At 34.3% G+C, this 15,629-nt stretch overlaps 1 protein-coding gene across 1 annotated transcript in view; it reads left to right on the top strand.

Annotated features, from left to right (window-relative positions):
• Positions 1-15,629, top strand: part of ITGBL1 (integrin subunit beta like 1) — a 189,742-nt gene that overhangs the window by 91,329 nt on the left and 82,784 nt on the right. Inside the window, exon 7 of the mRNA XM_019754218.3 lies at positions 8,470-8,616. Within this exon, the coding sequence (XP_019609777.1) occupies positions 8,470-8,616 (147 nt within the window). The remainder of the gene's footprint in view (positions 1-8,469; positions 8,617-15,629) is intronic.

Here is a 15,629-nt window from a genome sequence, read left to right as displayed (position 1 = left end):
ATGGATTTATGGGTTTCCAGTCTGGTTATGTTTGATAATCCGGAAAGCAGAGACATATGTATATGCATCTCTTTAAGCCTAGCTGTTTGATTAGTGTATGTAGATAGATAGGACTCCACTGGTCTCCTGAAAGTTTGCCAGCAAAGAGAGATAAAGAGCTGCCCTATTTAATTATGACTATGCAACTACAAAGACTTCTCTGGCCTGGCTGAGGGGAACCTATTGCTAAAACTTCTGCACAAGAACCTACTGCACAAGGGTTTCCCTTTTCTGATTCACTCTCATGCTCAGGAGGTTTTTCATGAATACCATTCTCCTGAGAGAATGCCCTTTTCAGATTTTTCTATTATTAATTATCTATGAATGTTCTTTATCATTATTGTTATCAACTCAATAGTAATAAGACAGCTAACAACTATTTAGTGGCTTCTATATGCCAGACAGTAGTCTAAGAACTTTCCAGACTGTTTCGTTTATTTTTCATCAGTGTCTGTGAGGTTGGGAATATTATTCTCATTTTATAATTGGGGATACGGAGGCTCAAGGAAGTCCTATAGCTTGCTGAAGACTCCACAGCTAAGAGATAGAATCCAAATTTTAATGAGGTCTATGTATCTGAGAAATTTAAAGTTTCTTTCTTTACCAAACAAATCTTTGTTTAAACTTTAATTTAATATAAAACACTTATTGAGATCAAACTATGATAAAGGCACTGTGTGAGATATTAGGATATGAAAATATTTTTAAAGTCATAGGTTCTACCCTCAAGAAATTTACTATTTAGCAAAGAAACTGCCATATAAACATACTATTTTAACATACTATGGTATGGGAGATTTGCATACTCATGCATTTTTTCACTTATGTGGTCACGATACTAGGGACATAGCAATGAACACAGCAGATAAAATCCCTCTTCTCCTGTAGTTTATATCCTGGCAGGGCTAGAGAGACAACAAATTAAAACAAACAAAAAAAAGTGTCTTAGGTCAGTGCTATACATGATATATAGCATAGTGTTATAGATTAAAATGAGGAGAAGGGGGTTGAGAATGTTGGGACATGGGCTTGACATTTTAATTAGGGTGATGAGGCTCTTCACAGGTGGTGATACATGGCTCATATATTCCAGGAGGCTTTTGGATCACAGTGCATGTACAGTTTTGCCCCTAAGGGTAGGCTTGCTGGCCGAGCGACAAGAAGGTCATCCCCAGTAGAGGGAATAGAGGCATACAATCTGTGCAGGGGACTAGAATAAGTTCATTATTATCAGAATGTACAAGTAACAAAGGGTAAAGCTAGCAAGAAACAAGAACCGGAGGACTTTCTGCCTTGCTGCTGAACTTTATTCTAAAGGCAATGGGAAGTTAATGATGGTTTTAGGCAGTGGAGTGCTGTAGTCACAGGTGTCTAGTCTGAGTGTCTGGGTAAAGGTTGGTGCAGTTACTGAAATGGGAATTATAGAAGGAAGTTCTCAAATTAATTTCTAGATATATCGATCATGACAGACCAATGGCAACCCAAAGTTGTTGGTTTTTTGTTTTTTGTTTGTTTGTTTGTTTTATTCATTTGTTTGTTTTCAGCCTGTTAAAAATATGAATCTAAAGGGTATGGACTAAGCATGAAAATTTAGTCATAGCACAGAATTGCTAATTAAAATTATACAGGGGCTCAGGAAATACAATTTAAGAATGTCATTTTAAAATTGTGAGATAAAACATGAATTGAAAAAAATTAAAATAGGAAAATAAAGGAGATAATCAGGCTAATTGTAAGTTTATGCTTTCTGATATACTTGGTACTCTTTCTTTACTATCGCTTACAGTCTTCCTTTTTAAACCCATAATCCTGATCTTGATCCTGATTTTGGAGTGGGTGATCTATAGATGATGTATTACAAAGTTGTACACCTGAAACCTATGTAACTACTAACCATTGTCAGCCCCAATAAACTTGAATTAAAAAAAAAAAAAGACAATTTCAAAGTAACTACATTGTAGCGATGATCCATGGTTGTGTGAACTGGTCAACTTCATTGTGAGGGACCAGGGACACGAGGTGACTATGGGCCTTGACACTTCAGTTGCCACTTTAGTCCTTTTGTAAGTTCACAGTTGCTGATACATGTTATTTATGTTTAGAATTACTACTAGAGCTTGGACAGGTGAAGGCCGTAAAGGAGGACTCCTTGAATTCTGAAAATTTCCACTTCATCTATTCTCTCGTTTCTTCCTTTTACCCTATTTGTCTCTTTCTCACATTCTCCATTCTTCCCTATGAGATTTCAGAGAAGAAAATTAAGCAATTGGGCAGTTTTGTTTGTGTGGTGGCTGGGGTTTCTCATGGGAGGAGTTTAGGAGAGAATGATTAACCCTTTAAATGTCTCCATTTTGTGGGTGTAGACAGATAGGGGTGGGCAGAAATGATGAGTAGTAGGTTGTAGTTCGAACAATAAGGCCTGACAATAAGTCATAAAATCCATAACTGTGACTTTATTATTCATTTGTCGAACTGAACTGAATGGGGCTAGTTCTCCACAGCCTGCCTCCCACACTTAAAATGAGGAATTTAGGAAAGAAGAAGCTCAAATTAACAGAGATCCTACTCTATTAGACACTTACCAAGTTTGTCCACACACCTCATTCCATTTTGTATTCACACTAACTCAGAGAGGGAGACATTATTATCTATATTTTAAAAGAAAGGTAATAGTTTCAAAGAAATCAAACAACTTGACAAGGTTCACACTACTTTTAAGTGTTACCTAAAAACACATATAACCTAAGTACTCATGTAATTTAATCTCTAGGTGATGCAAACAAATTCTTCAATTGACTTTATTTTGGTAAGGAAGAACTGGCTTCTGGATGCTCAGAATTCTTATAAAACTAAGCTTCTCTGAACACCATTAAAGTCGGGGGCAGGCATCAATCTTGGGAGTATTTCTTCATTCTTACTAAATCTGCAGAATTCTATATATTACCCTTAGTGAATTATTAATTTTCACAATTTTCCTAATTGCCAGTCTAAGTTGCACCGTAAGTATGCCATGCAGCTGATTATCGAGTATGTTAATACCTTAGTGTTACGAGACAGAAATAACCCAACTACCTCGATATTCTGTAGTGATTTATGCAAGGCTAGAATGTAATAAGGTTCAGATGAAATGCTGATTTATTTTAGCTCCTATTCTTGCCATCCTGAGAGTTTTGGTCTTATTTAAATCCAAGGGAACTCTCCTGATGGATTAGTTTAAGATGGTTCTTTTAATTAACATTCTCATTTTATTTATTCATTCCCACTCTGTCCATTCATCTATTCAATAATTCACTTAAATGTAGATATTCTGTGCCTATTCCATCATGGTTATGGGAGATACAAATATTTTAAAACCTGATACTTGATTTCCAATAAATTTACTTATTTCTTCTTTTATGCCTATCTGTTGTTCATCATCCACATGGTGTATAAGTACGCATGCATGTATTCACACAAACATTACTCATAACTACACACACACACACATACATACCTCAAAGATGATACCAGTGACAAAATTTGAGTGTGACTAAAATGACGCACGCGTGACGAGTCACCCTGAAGTGTACTGAGTGCTCTGTTTATGACTTCAGTTCTATGAGCTGCTCCCCTGAATTTACTTCCTGATTCTGAAATAACTCCTTTATTCCTGATGATTGCTTACCACTCTGGTCTATTTCTCAAATTCCCATAGTTGGGAAAATATGTAGCTGTATGACCTTAAACTCTATCTCTCAGCTTGTCCTGCCTACCAAAATTATCAAAATATAAGGTTAGTCCTGGCTTAGAGTTCTGTTAGTTCCAGAATGGAATCATTTGATAGAACCATATTATGTGGGGAAATTTATCATTATGGATTACCGAAGCATTAAAGAAAGAAACTGAAGGAATTATTAAGGATGTTCAGTTTGCATTGTCTTGAAGGGAAATGAGTATATTTTGAATGGAATTTTTAAAAATTAGCAAGTGCCAGTTATGGCCAATACAGTCCTCAAAACTTTTCCATATTGATGGTTTTGATATTACTCAAGAAGCTACTTGTAAACATCAGATTCCAACTCATGAGCATTTTGGATCATTTTAAAAGAAAGGAATATCTTTTATAGCAAAAGAGTATTTGTCCATAGTGAATAAAATACATTTGTCCTGGATTGAGATTTCTGAGTTTAGATATAGCTTTACTCAAAGGAGCAGACTGATTACAAAGAAAAAATAAGTTTTGTGTCAACACCCTTTACTACAATGGCCAGAGAGCCTTTAGAGTCCCTACCGGCCCAACATGACCATGATGCCACTTGATGTGTGGTCTTGCTGCCAACTCCCTGACTATATGGTACGGAATGGGCTGCTATCCCATCTACATACCAACACCAAGCTGCATGTTCTTCTTCCATTGGTGTGTGTGTGTGTGTGTGTGTGTGTGTGTGTGTGTGTGTGTGTGTATTTAATGTATGTGCATAGATCTTTGAAAGCAGTTCTCTAATGTGTATGAGTATTCTCTGCACATTTGACATCAGGAATAAATGACAACAGTCTGTGTCTGTTATCTCTATTTTGCTGATCCTCTGCCTACAGAGTTTAAAGGAATATTTGTTAGAAGCAAGGAAATTAACTCTTGCAGCCCTAAATATATATACATAGATTTGACAGACTAGCAGGGAAGCATTAAATTTCAGATCACGGTGGTAAAGTTCACTTCTTCTGATTCTCTTACTTTTAAAGATAAAGTCAAGTGAGATGAGGTTCGAAAAGTGTAAGTAGTGACACATTTAGATTGAGGACACAGGTCTCCTAATTTCTTTTTTTTAATGTCTTTTTAACTATTTGGATATAAAAGACCTTGATGTAGTATGAAATGATTTTCATGCTAAATAGATCTTATCTTTTCTAAGCCCTTCTTTATATATCAAAACCACACATTTTCATCTACATTTTATCCTTATAAAACAATTCCTTCTTTTTCTCTCTTTGGCATACCTTTTATACTAGAATTGAGAGACTAGTAACTCCAAAAGAAAAATTATAGTTTCATTTTATGATTTCCTGTCTTCTCCAAAAGGTTTGATATCTCCTTCAGAATCTGGTATCAATAGTGATTTCCTAACTACACCAGTTAAGTATCATTTAATTTTAAATTTCATTTAAAGTGGGATACATAACATTCTGAAATATATTTTGACAGCAGGTGACTTTGAATTATTGAAAGATGTAGGATGCAATTTTTCATTACTGTGAAAGCAAAATACATTTATATTTTAACTTGTCAATGAATCTCTAGTAAACAGATTAAGCAATACCAACATCAGTACTATTTTTCATCTTATTAGACTAGAATTATTTAAACCTTTTCTCTTTTGCTTTTACATTTGTGTATTCTATGATCTTCATTGGGATATTTGATTTAGGTATTCCTACTTTCCCCAAACAATGAAACTTTCAAAAAACATCCTACACGCTACTATTTCATCATTAAACTGGTTGCCATGTAGTCACTGACTCTCAGGAATTTCATTCATTACGGATCAGTTATGTAGGTCACTCATATTTTAATAACCCTTCTTTCCTCAGCTTGAACTTGTTCAGTTGATATTGACTCCTGGTAAAGTGTAGAAGACTCCTCAGTGGACAATTTGAGGAGGAGCAGAGGCCATTTTGAACCAGACAATATTCTCCCACTTTGATACTTTCGTATTTAGAGGCAAAGCCTTTTATCCCACAGCCAACCACAGCCATGACACCATCTCATCAATTCATCCCAGTGTGTAAGCACGCAACGGCAGCTCGGTTATTGAGAGGGCATGTTGGTTAGGTGAAGACTGAGGGGGAGGCAGAAGGCACGGGAAGGTAGGGATCATCGCACACATGGCAGGAGTGAGGAAGCACTGTCTATGGTCTTCCCAACTTTGCTTGGAGTTTGCCATGCCTGGAGGGGAGGCATAAATTTATAGTCATCATCCTTGAGACGGTCCCTTATGCTGCATTAAATACACAAGAAGTAGAGGTGTAGGATATTACAGGCTACATTTTCCCCTAGTGTTTGTAAAAGAGCACAGAAATAACAAAGGGCTAGAAAAATGAAGCTGCAGTAACAGCATATAGCTAGTTTTTCTAGAGCAGCTGTATTATTTGCAGAATTTTTTAATGCATCCATAATTAATCTGACTTCTTTTGATATTAATTGGACTGATTTTAACTCTAATTAATTGTAACTCTTACGAATAACTTTCGGCCGTTTTCACACATATTCTTTGTCCTATCACAATTTTTTTTTATATTGACATGTGGATGATCCTGAGATAGAAAATAACTGCTCCTAAACCTCTATTCCAAATAGAGAACTGAGGACGTTCTCTCTTCAGTCACTGGTAACCCCCAGCACAGGATCCTACCTCATTCCTAATGCCTTAGATTTGGGACCCTCATGCTGGACATATGTTGCTGCCTGTGAATTCCAGGCAGCTGCAGCAGCAGGTGGCATCTTCCTGGGTAGTCAGGGATTTCCTGGCATCCTAAACCACTGGATGTTTTGTTCTAACCTTTGCAACTATTTTAAACTTTTAAGAGTAAAGCTTTTATCCCCTTTCAATCTAACTCTCTTGCTCAGTTTTACTATTGAAGTGTCAACTGGTCTTTCACAATTGGCAGCATTTTCTGTACTTTGTCTAGTATCCTCGTGATAGATCTAACTGTTCTTGAAATGAAACTTCCTGTCTTCAAGAATTTCAGAGCTGTTGGCACCTATGAAACAGCAGAATCAATTGTATTTTAAATGTTAAAGATTTTGTTTTAAAAAGCTGTTATTTATCTATGCATTTGCAATACAGCTCTGTTTGCAAATTTTGCTCTAAATTACATGAGGGTTGAGAAGAAGGGTAGGAATTTTTTAAGCTGGGATAAATGGCAAAAAGCCGCAGAACCCAGCAACCTCTGAAATCTCATTACTAATAAGTTAAACTGTTATAATAAAAATTCTCATATGTGAAGGTCTAAATGATCATACTCACATGTAGCACACAATTATTAGCAATCACAATTTTCCTTAAAAATGATGAGTTATAAGGCAGAGTATTAATAACAACAATTTATTGTTCAGTCTGTTATATAGTAGGTACTCAATAAGTGTATGTTGAATTGCGTTTCGTGTTAAATGAGAGATTTTGATTTAGTGATTCCTAATATCTCACTCTATTTTGACCTCTGATGTTATGATTTGTTCCACGAAGAACCAGATTAATAGATGGCAAAAAGCTTCCAGAGATGTGGGTTTTCCAATTCTTCAAAATCAAAAGATAGGTGTCTGCCCACAAACTTCATGTAATATTGATAAAATAGGCCACTCTTCACCGAAGGCCAATTTCCATATGGCGTGACATATAGTAACATCAGATGCCAAAGACAAAATAGTATGGATTTTAAATCATTAGCATTATACTTGATTTACTTAAAGTGTAATTTGATTTCCTTTAAAATTCTTCATGAATTTTTTGCAGTAATTATAGAAATCCACTTTATTCTGTATCTGTAATAATGAGTATCTGAATGTTTCTGAGGAGTTAGGAAAAGCTCAGCTGAAATGATCTTGTTTTCCTTTCTATTCCTACTTGGTTATATATGTGGGCTCAAATGAATACAAATAATAATAGCTCACTTTTATGGAGCATTTTAAGATATATTATGTACTTCCTGATAAATGTGGACAGAAAATGCATTATTGTCACATTTATTTAAAAATGAAAAAACTAATCCTTGAAGATGTTATTTGACCAGCCCTACTTTGTAGATAGCAGGATCAGGATTTGAACCCAATTATTTGGTTGATAACGTAGGCCATTTTTTTGCTACTCCATACCACAGTTGTTTACAGGCTCTGTGTTCATGTGTAGAGAACTTTAATATCTTCCTGACCTCTTCTGTGTGTACTAAATTGGTCTTCAAGGATTGTGAACTCCACACAGGTTACTGGTTTTAAGGTAAGGGTCCCTAGCCTAAGCATTCAGTGTTAGTAAAAAGGTAATGAAAATGCAGTGTGGGAGACTCCAGAAGATAAGACCTTGTTTAAAAAACAAACAGTTTTCTATTTCCTGTGTTCTCCTCCATATGAATGAATTGCCAGATCCATCAAAGACTCCATCTAGGCCTCAGCAGATCAATACAATCACATGTACTTAGATTGTGATAAATTCAAGTTTGTAGCCCTTCAAACCTTTTTATCTTATCTGACGTTGTTGTTTTTCTTTAGTCCTCATGACCAATTAATATAAATTATGTATTTAAGAACTTGAGAAAAATGTGCTTTTGTCTTACTGTTTTCTACTGTGTTAAGATTCTGACTCATTTGTGACATTCACTGTTGAAATGATAACGAATTCTGACTTAATTATATATTTTTTTCATATATATTATTATTTTTCTTCTACTTTCATTGTAAAGGTCATGGGCAGTGTAATTGTGGAAGATGTGACTGCAAATTAGGCTGGTATGGGAAAAAGTGTGAACACCCACATTCCTGCCCACTGTCAGCTGAGGAGAGTATCACAAAATGCCAAGGAAGTTCTGATCTGCCTTGCTCTGGAAGGGGTAAGTGAGGGCTCTCAGGCCTTGTCACCGTCTCCCAATCCTATGTGTCAAATGAATTCAATTCACATACATCTTACTTAAAAGACAGCTAAGATCCCTGAATGTGAGATTAATCTTTACAGAACTAATAAAACACCCAAGTTCCATGAGTGAAAGTACATGGTGAAATATAATCTCTCTTTCCCTCTGTCACACGCACTCACACTCTATCAGTCCATGTTAACTTTGAGGTGTGTTCAATTTCAGTTCAGCTCAATTCACTCAGTTCAATGCTACATTACAAAGAAAAAAATAAACTGTTTGTACGTTTGCTCAGAACTTTCTGAATGAGACCCTCTGATTGTCCACTGACATTTCAGAAACTCAGTAACATTGGCGTCTTGGCTTTTGAAAAGCATCATCTAGACAGATAGCTCTGAATAGGTTTTTGTTGTTTTAGAAGGCATGTAGTCTCAGGTGTGCTCTTGGTACCAACCATATCAGTACAAATTGGAGAAGGAAGAATTCATCGAGAGGAAAGCTCGTTCAATTCTTTTTGATTTATCAGAGTACAAAATACAATTTTACCTCTAACATGAAAATGGCAAAGTTAATATGAAATATGCTTCAGAGGAACTGATAGTTGGTTATTACAAATTTTATTCATGAGAGAGGGAAAGAAGAAAGATTTCTTTTACCTGAATGTTAGATCAGAAATTTAATTTTATATTTCCGTTTTCTTTTTGAAAATCAAATTTTTTTTATTGAGCAATAATTCAAATACCATGAAATCCACTCTTTTAGAGTTTACTACTTCGTGGTTTTTAGTACACTGACAGAATCATGCAATTATCACCACTATCTCATTTCAGAACATTTTCATCACCACAAAAAGAATCCCTGTACCCCTTACCACTCATGCTCCGTTCTCATCTTCCCTCAACCCCTAAAAACCATGAATCTACTTCCTGTCCATATGGATTTGACTAATCTGAATATTTAATTTAAATGAAATGATAAAATATGTATCCTTTTTGTTTCTGACTTTTTTCACTTAGTATAATAATGTTTTCAAGGTTTACCCATGTTGTAGCATGGACTTCATTCCTTTTTATGGCTGCATGATATTCATTTATATGGATATACCACATTTACTTAACCACTCATCACTTAATGGACATTGGGATTGTTTCTAGTTTTTGGCCATATGAGTCAAGTTCTATAAAAATTCATGTACAAATTTTTGTGTGGATTTCTGTTTTAATTTCTCTTGGGTTTATTCATAGAAGTGGAATTTCTTGGTCATATGGTAACTCTGTTTAACTTTTTCAGGCAAAGTGGCTATACCATTTTACATTCCCACCAGCAGTGTACGAAGGTTTCAATTTCCTCACATTCTTGCCATTATTTGTTATCATCTTTATTATTATTATTATTATTATTACTTATAGTTTTCTTTAAGTAGAAAACTCTTAAAGTCTCCCAAGATTATTTGTACCATAGGTATCTTCCCATACTCTGATATTTATCCCTAATGATATAAGTAGGAGGATAAGATATGAGTAGAAGGAATTTTTTATTTCACAATCATTTCTGACTTGCTCCATCTTTCACCAATAACCCCAGACAGGAACTGCTCTTCTTTCTGCATTAATGCAATGTGTCATTAGTGCCTGAGTAAGCTTATTATGCTTTTAAAGTAACAAAGATTTAAAAAAATCATTCGCTGATAAAGGTAACAAATTATATAATGGAAAAATAAGAAAATCATATAAAATATCTGTCAAATATAGAAATTCACTAAATATATATACTTACCAATAGATTTCAATTTGTCTCTAAAGTTTTTAATATAGTGGTAGTGTAAGAAGATTATTTTAGACTTTGTATGTCAATTTTTAATATACTCTGACAAACACATATTTGTCTCTTTGTAGAGATTCACTGATGTATTTAGCTACCATTTTTAAACAATGGCATATACTAAAAGTTTGTTTTATTGAAAAGGTGTTGAATATATGAATTATGATTTTGTTTATTTTTTTATAATTTATTTAAGCCTTTTGAAATACCTTCCAGATAAGTAATAAGCTTCTCTAGTTTCCTTGCAAAGAAATGGAAGTATTGATGACTGAAGTGATTTCCTAGGGAACCATAATAAAATATAAGAAGTTTGAGAATGAAGGCTAAGGATTTATGCGAGCCAGTCCAGTACTTGGACCAACAATCAGAGACCCTTTTTTTCTCATAGTGCTACATCTGCAAACTCATTGGCATTGGATGTTTCAAAGCAAATAGCCAATACGAAAACTTTTAAAGGATTACTTTTGCTATTTACAGATGACAACTGCAGCTGCAGTTACATGCTTGAGGAACCAATTACAATCGGTTCTCAAGCTGGAGAGCTTCAGCAGCTTATCAGTTGAGGCCAAGAAAAGAAATATTCTCCCAATAGAATGTACTGGTGTTTTTTAGTATAGCTCCCCTCAGGGGCCAGATGAAGGCATTTTTCCACAAGAAATTATATTAGATTACTTGTTTCTGCCGGTGTTGACTAAGTGTGATCATTACGTCTTGAAGGTAGGGGAATAATTTAGATGATCTCTTACATTCTCTATTAATCCTCTGATTCCTTGATTTGGACAACTTTCTCTAGTCTCAAACCGATGTTCTGCCCAAAAACCTAAAATGGCTTATCATAGACTACACATTAGTTTTAAACTTTTCTTGACATAGAAGAAATAATAAAAATTATTATATCATTATTATTATTATTAATATTGAGGTTCTCCTCTTGAGTATGTGTCTGGCTTTGGCCAAAAACTGTGAACAAAAGTGATGTGTGCATCACTTCGGAGCAGAAGCTTAAGAGGCAGTGAGAGATTTGCCATCTTTTTTCCACCCTGGCCTGGGGATTTGGAGATTTTGAGATGGTGACTGATCCATTAGCCTGGATCTCTGAGTGAGAATGATTAGCAGAAACCTCTGCTGATACCACTAAGAACCTGTAACATGAGTGAGAAATAAACCTTTGTTGGTTTAAGCTGCTCAGATATTAGGGTTGTTTGTTATTACAGCAGAACTCCTAACTCATACTCTCTTCCATATACAAAATTCCACATACAATCCCCAAAATATAATGAGGTGGGAAGAAGTACAATTATTCTTCTCTTTACAGAAAAAGAAATTGGAAATTTGAATGTTTGCTATCTTACATAGTAAGTGCCAGAGGTACAAGTTTTAATACAAACTTTTACTACAGGCTGACTCCAGAGCTGTTGTTTTAGACAATTTACTGGTGCTTTTATCATACCTATTTGCTGAACAATATGTAATGAATATATTTCCTTATTACAAACATTCTTATGCTAAATCATTGATATGGCTGCATAGTATTCCATAATATGGTTGTAACAAAAGAATAATCAATTCTCTTTTAGTAGACATCTAAATTCTCTTATTCAAGTTTTAATTATGTAAATATTATAATTTACATTCTTGTGTCTGAAAATTTGCACAATTTTTAGTGTTAATTCTTAGATGTGAAATGCATAGATCTAAATGAAAAAAATATATTAAAGCTTTTCAATAAAAATATTGCCCAAACAATTCATATTCTCTAAAACAATTGTACCAGTATGCCCTCCCGTAAGGAGCATAACAGGGATTCCCTTCCCCACCAATACTGACAATTTAAATAATCAGTTAGCTCTACATGATATATTTTCCTTTTAGTGTTATAAACTCTTATCATTTATCAAACTTTTTTTATTGAGTCCTAGAGTCTTCAAAGCGAATGACCTATCTGTGGCCATTATTATTCAGAGGCTTGTGTTTGAGGTATTTGTCTTTGATCATCATTTGTCCTTGTGCCTAAGTCATCTTTTTGTTTGATGCTGAAATCCCCCGTGTTTTTGTTACTTGTCCTCCGTGCCCTTTGGTTTTCTTTTATTAGACTTGTTCTAAGAGCTATTGCATATGTTTTAGTCCTTAAACACTCATAACCATCCACCTCCACAAGGGAAGGTGTGAAGTGGAGGAAGAATGATAAATTGAGGCTAATCATTTAACATTGTAGCTCCTAGAAAATAGAAACCATGTCCTCATTTTTATCAATTAGTATGATTTAATTAATGAATTAAGCAAGTTGGTTCAATTCTCTTAACTAGGAACATACTTTCAAAGAATAATAGCATGCCAAATTCCCACCATCTGGAGATTTTTCACTTGAAGCCATAATTTATCTCTCTCTTTTACTGGCAAAGCACATCTTTAAAATTTCTTGCTTTTATTTATCAGAGAAGTTTTCAATGATACATGCATTTTTTTAACCTATGTGTTTTTCACTCGCTTTGATTTTTTTGACAACTGAATCATTATTTTTCTTACTTATGTATACAGATATGCTATTATTTGGAACAGATAAAAAAATTAAAAAATGGAAGTCCTCCAAACATTTTTTTTGGGGGAAGAGAGGATCTTTTCTTTACAAAAAATGTTTTACAGCTTTATTGAGGTATAATTGATATACAAAGAAACCCTGCACTTATTTAATGTATGCAATTTGATGTGTGGACATATGCATACACCCATGATGCCATCACCACAATGAAGGTAATAAATATACCCACTACCAAAAATGTCCGTGTGTGTGTGTGGGGGGGAAATGCTTTGCATGAGAGGTATCTAAAATAGTCAAACTTACATTAGATTGGTGCAAAAGTAATTGAGGTTTTTGCAATTACTTTTAACCTTTTAAACCGCAATTACTTTTGCACCTACTTTATAGAAGCAAAAATTACAATGGTGGTTGCCAGAGGGTGAGGGAAGGGGGAAATGGGGAGTTGCTCTTCAATGAGTATAAAGTTACAGTTATACAAGATGAATAAGTTCTAGTGATCTGCTGTACAATATAGTGCCTATAGTTAACAATATGATACTGTGCACTTAAAAATTTAAGAGGGTAGATTTCCAAACATTTTAAATTAAGCACCACACTGCCTATTGTAATTTTGATTCTATTTTAAAACTCTGAGTTGCCTAATTAAATATCTTATTGTAAGTTACTTGTAGTGGGAAATGCACAGTTTTCAAGTAGCAAGGGAACCCAGTGTGTTCTTCCAGTAGTATTTCGAGACAGCAAATGGGATTTAGGTTACCTCTATTCAGAGTGTCCAGATTGATTGATTTATTATAATTATATCTGCCAGTGGTCAAGGACCCTGGAATAGTCCTGCCCTGAATTATGGCATTTCAAACAGCTGTTAAGGACCACAGCCAAAGAAGAGGAAATGACCCTGTAAAATTAATTTCTTTACTGTTCCTTATCCAGAAGGAAATGGTCCTGATTTTAGTGATGCACCAAATGGGGAAAATATCAGTGTATTGGTAAATCATGCCCAAAACAAAAGTCTATAATTTGTCATATTATAGACATTAAATGACGAGAAATCAGTTTAAGGAGCCCCTGGAAGTCTCCACGACCTCTGAGCACACTTTGAACTTACAGTGTTCTCTCTCTATTATGGTTTTTGTATGTTCTATTATCATGAATTAACCCATAATAGTAACATGGTATCTAGGAAAAGCCTGTTGATGATTTGCTTTCTTTGTACTCAGAAGAATTTATTAGAATATCATAAACTATATATGTATCCTATATTTCACAAAACCTCATGAATGTAAACGTTATATATTATATAGAGTTTATTAAAGACAGTATGGAGATAAAAAGAGTGGGATTCAAAGAGAACTAAGGATGGTGCTGCTAGCATCCTTTCTGTATGTCCTCACGATGTTCTGGGACATCTATATGCGGACATTTTCTATCCTCACAAGGAAACCAAAGGTGCAGGTGCCCAGAATTGGTGGTTTACTGGAAGGTCTTGATTAAATCCAATATTAAATGTCTCATTCTTATGAAGAAGCAACATTGACTGAACTATTTTGACTTGCATATTTTGAAGGGAATGGATAAAAAGAGTTAAGTTAAACAGAAAAGAAGGTCTCATACAAGGTGATTATTCAGGGATTCCCCCTTCCAGTGGGTAAATAATTATCTATGTTCCTTATTTCTTTTGCTGTACTTTATCTTGCCTTTCTTCTTGCCATTTTTATATTCAACAGAACAGAATGGAGGAAAATAAATGTATGAGCTGAATTTAATAATTTTACATATTATTTTTAAAAGATGGTAGAAAATATTTCAGTGGAAAATAATAAATATAGTATTTTTTAATTATCCGAGGTTTTTCTAATCCATAGTCTAGAAAACTATCACTCCCAAAACAATATTTTTTCTGCATGTTCTAGTCAAGGATCATGTTTAAATGTTTTGTCTATGCCAGCAGAACATTTTGTGTCAAAGCTAGGAATCAATCCAAATCAATAGATGACTTTTATTACATTTTGCATGATATTTATGTGGTAAATTGAAAACTCATGAAATTCTTTGGCTAAGAAAATTTCCTAATAAAGGCTGCAACAAATATTGTCAAAATCTATTTGAAATAAAAATTGGACAAGAATTCAATCTGAATTTCTTTAAGTGAGCTTAAAATGAAATGTGTGACAACTATGACAATTTGGTAACCACAATTATATAGTATTTATTTCTATTAAAGCACTAAGCACATAGTGAAGGATGTAGTGTGGGGCTCTAGCCATTATTTACTCAATTTTATTCAATATAAACAAACAAATCAGATGCTTTTGTTTGGAAATGATCTGCTCTGGCTATTAGCCATAATCTTCATAGAACAATACACTCTCCAGATTTTCTTTTTAATAGAAAAATCAATGAGGCAGAATGTCATCATTTTGTCCAGGCTTTAGATCAGAATTCTGTGATTCCCCTCTTGAATACATAAGATGTTATTAAAAATTGATGGGGCTAGTCATTGTGCTATATTTACATAATGAATGTATTCAATATATAATTATACTATAACATATAGCCAACCAATGCATATTTTCATTAGTGATGTCTATCAAATTTAATCATGTAATATTTATTGACCATCTCCTGTCATATG

This window comes from Rhinolophus sinicus, chromosome 16 (assembly GCF_057876585.1).
Source record: "Rhinolophus sinicus isolate RSI-liver-muscle chromosome 16, RSI-T2T, whole genome shotgun sequence".
Lineage (NCBI taxonomy): Eukaryota > Metazoa > Chordata > Mammalia > Chiroptera > Rhinolophidae > Rhinolophus > Rhinolophus sinicus.
The sequence above is the reverse complement of the archived record's forward strand: the minus strand, read 5'-3'. Positions and strand labels throughout refer to the sequence as shown.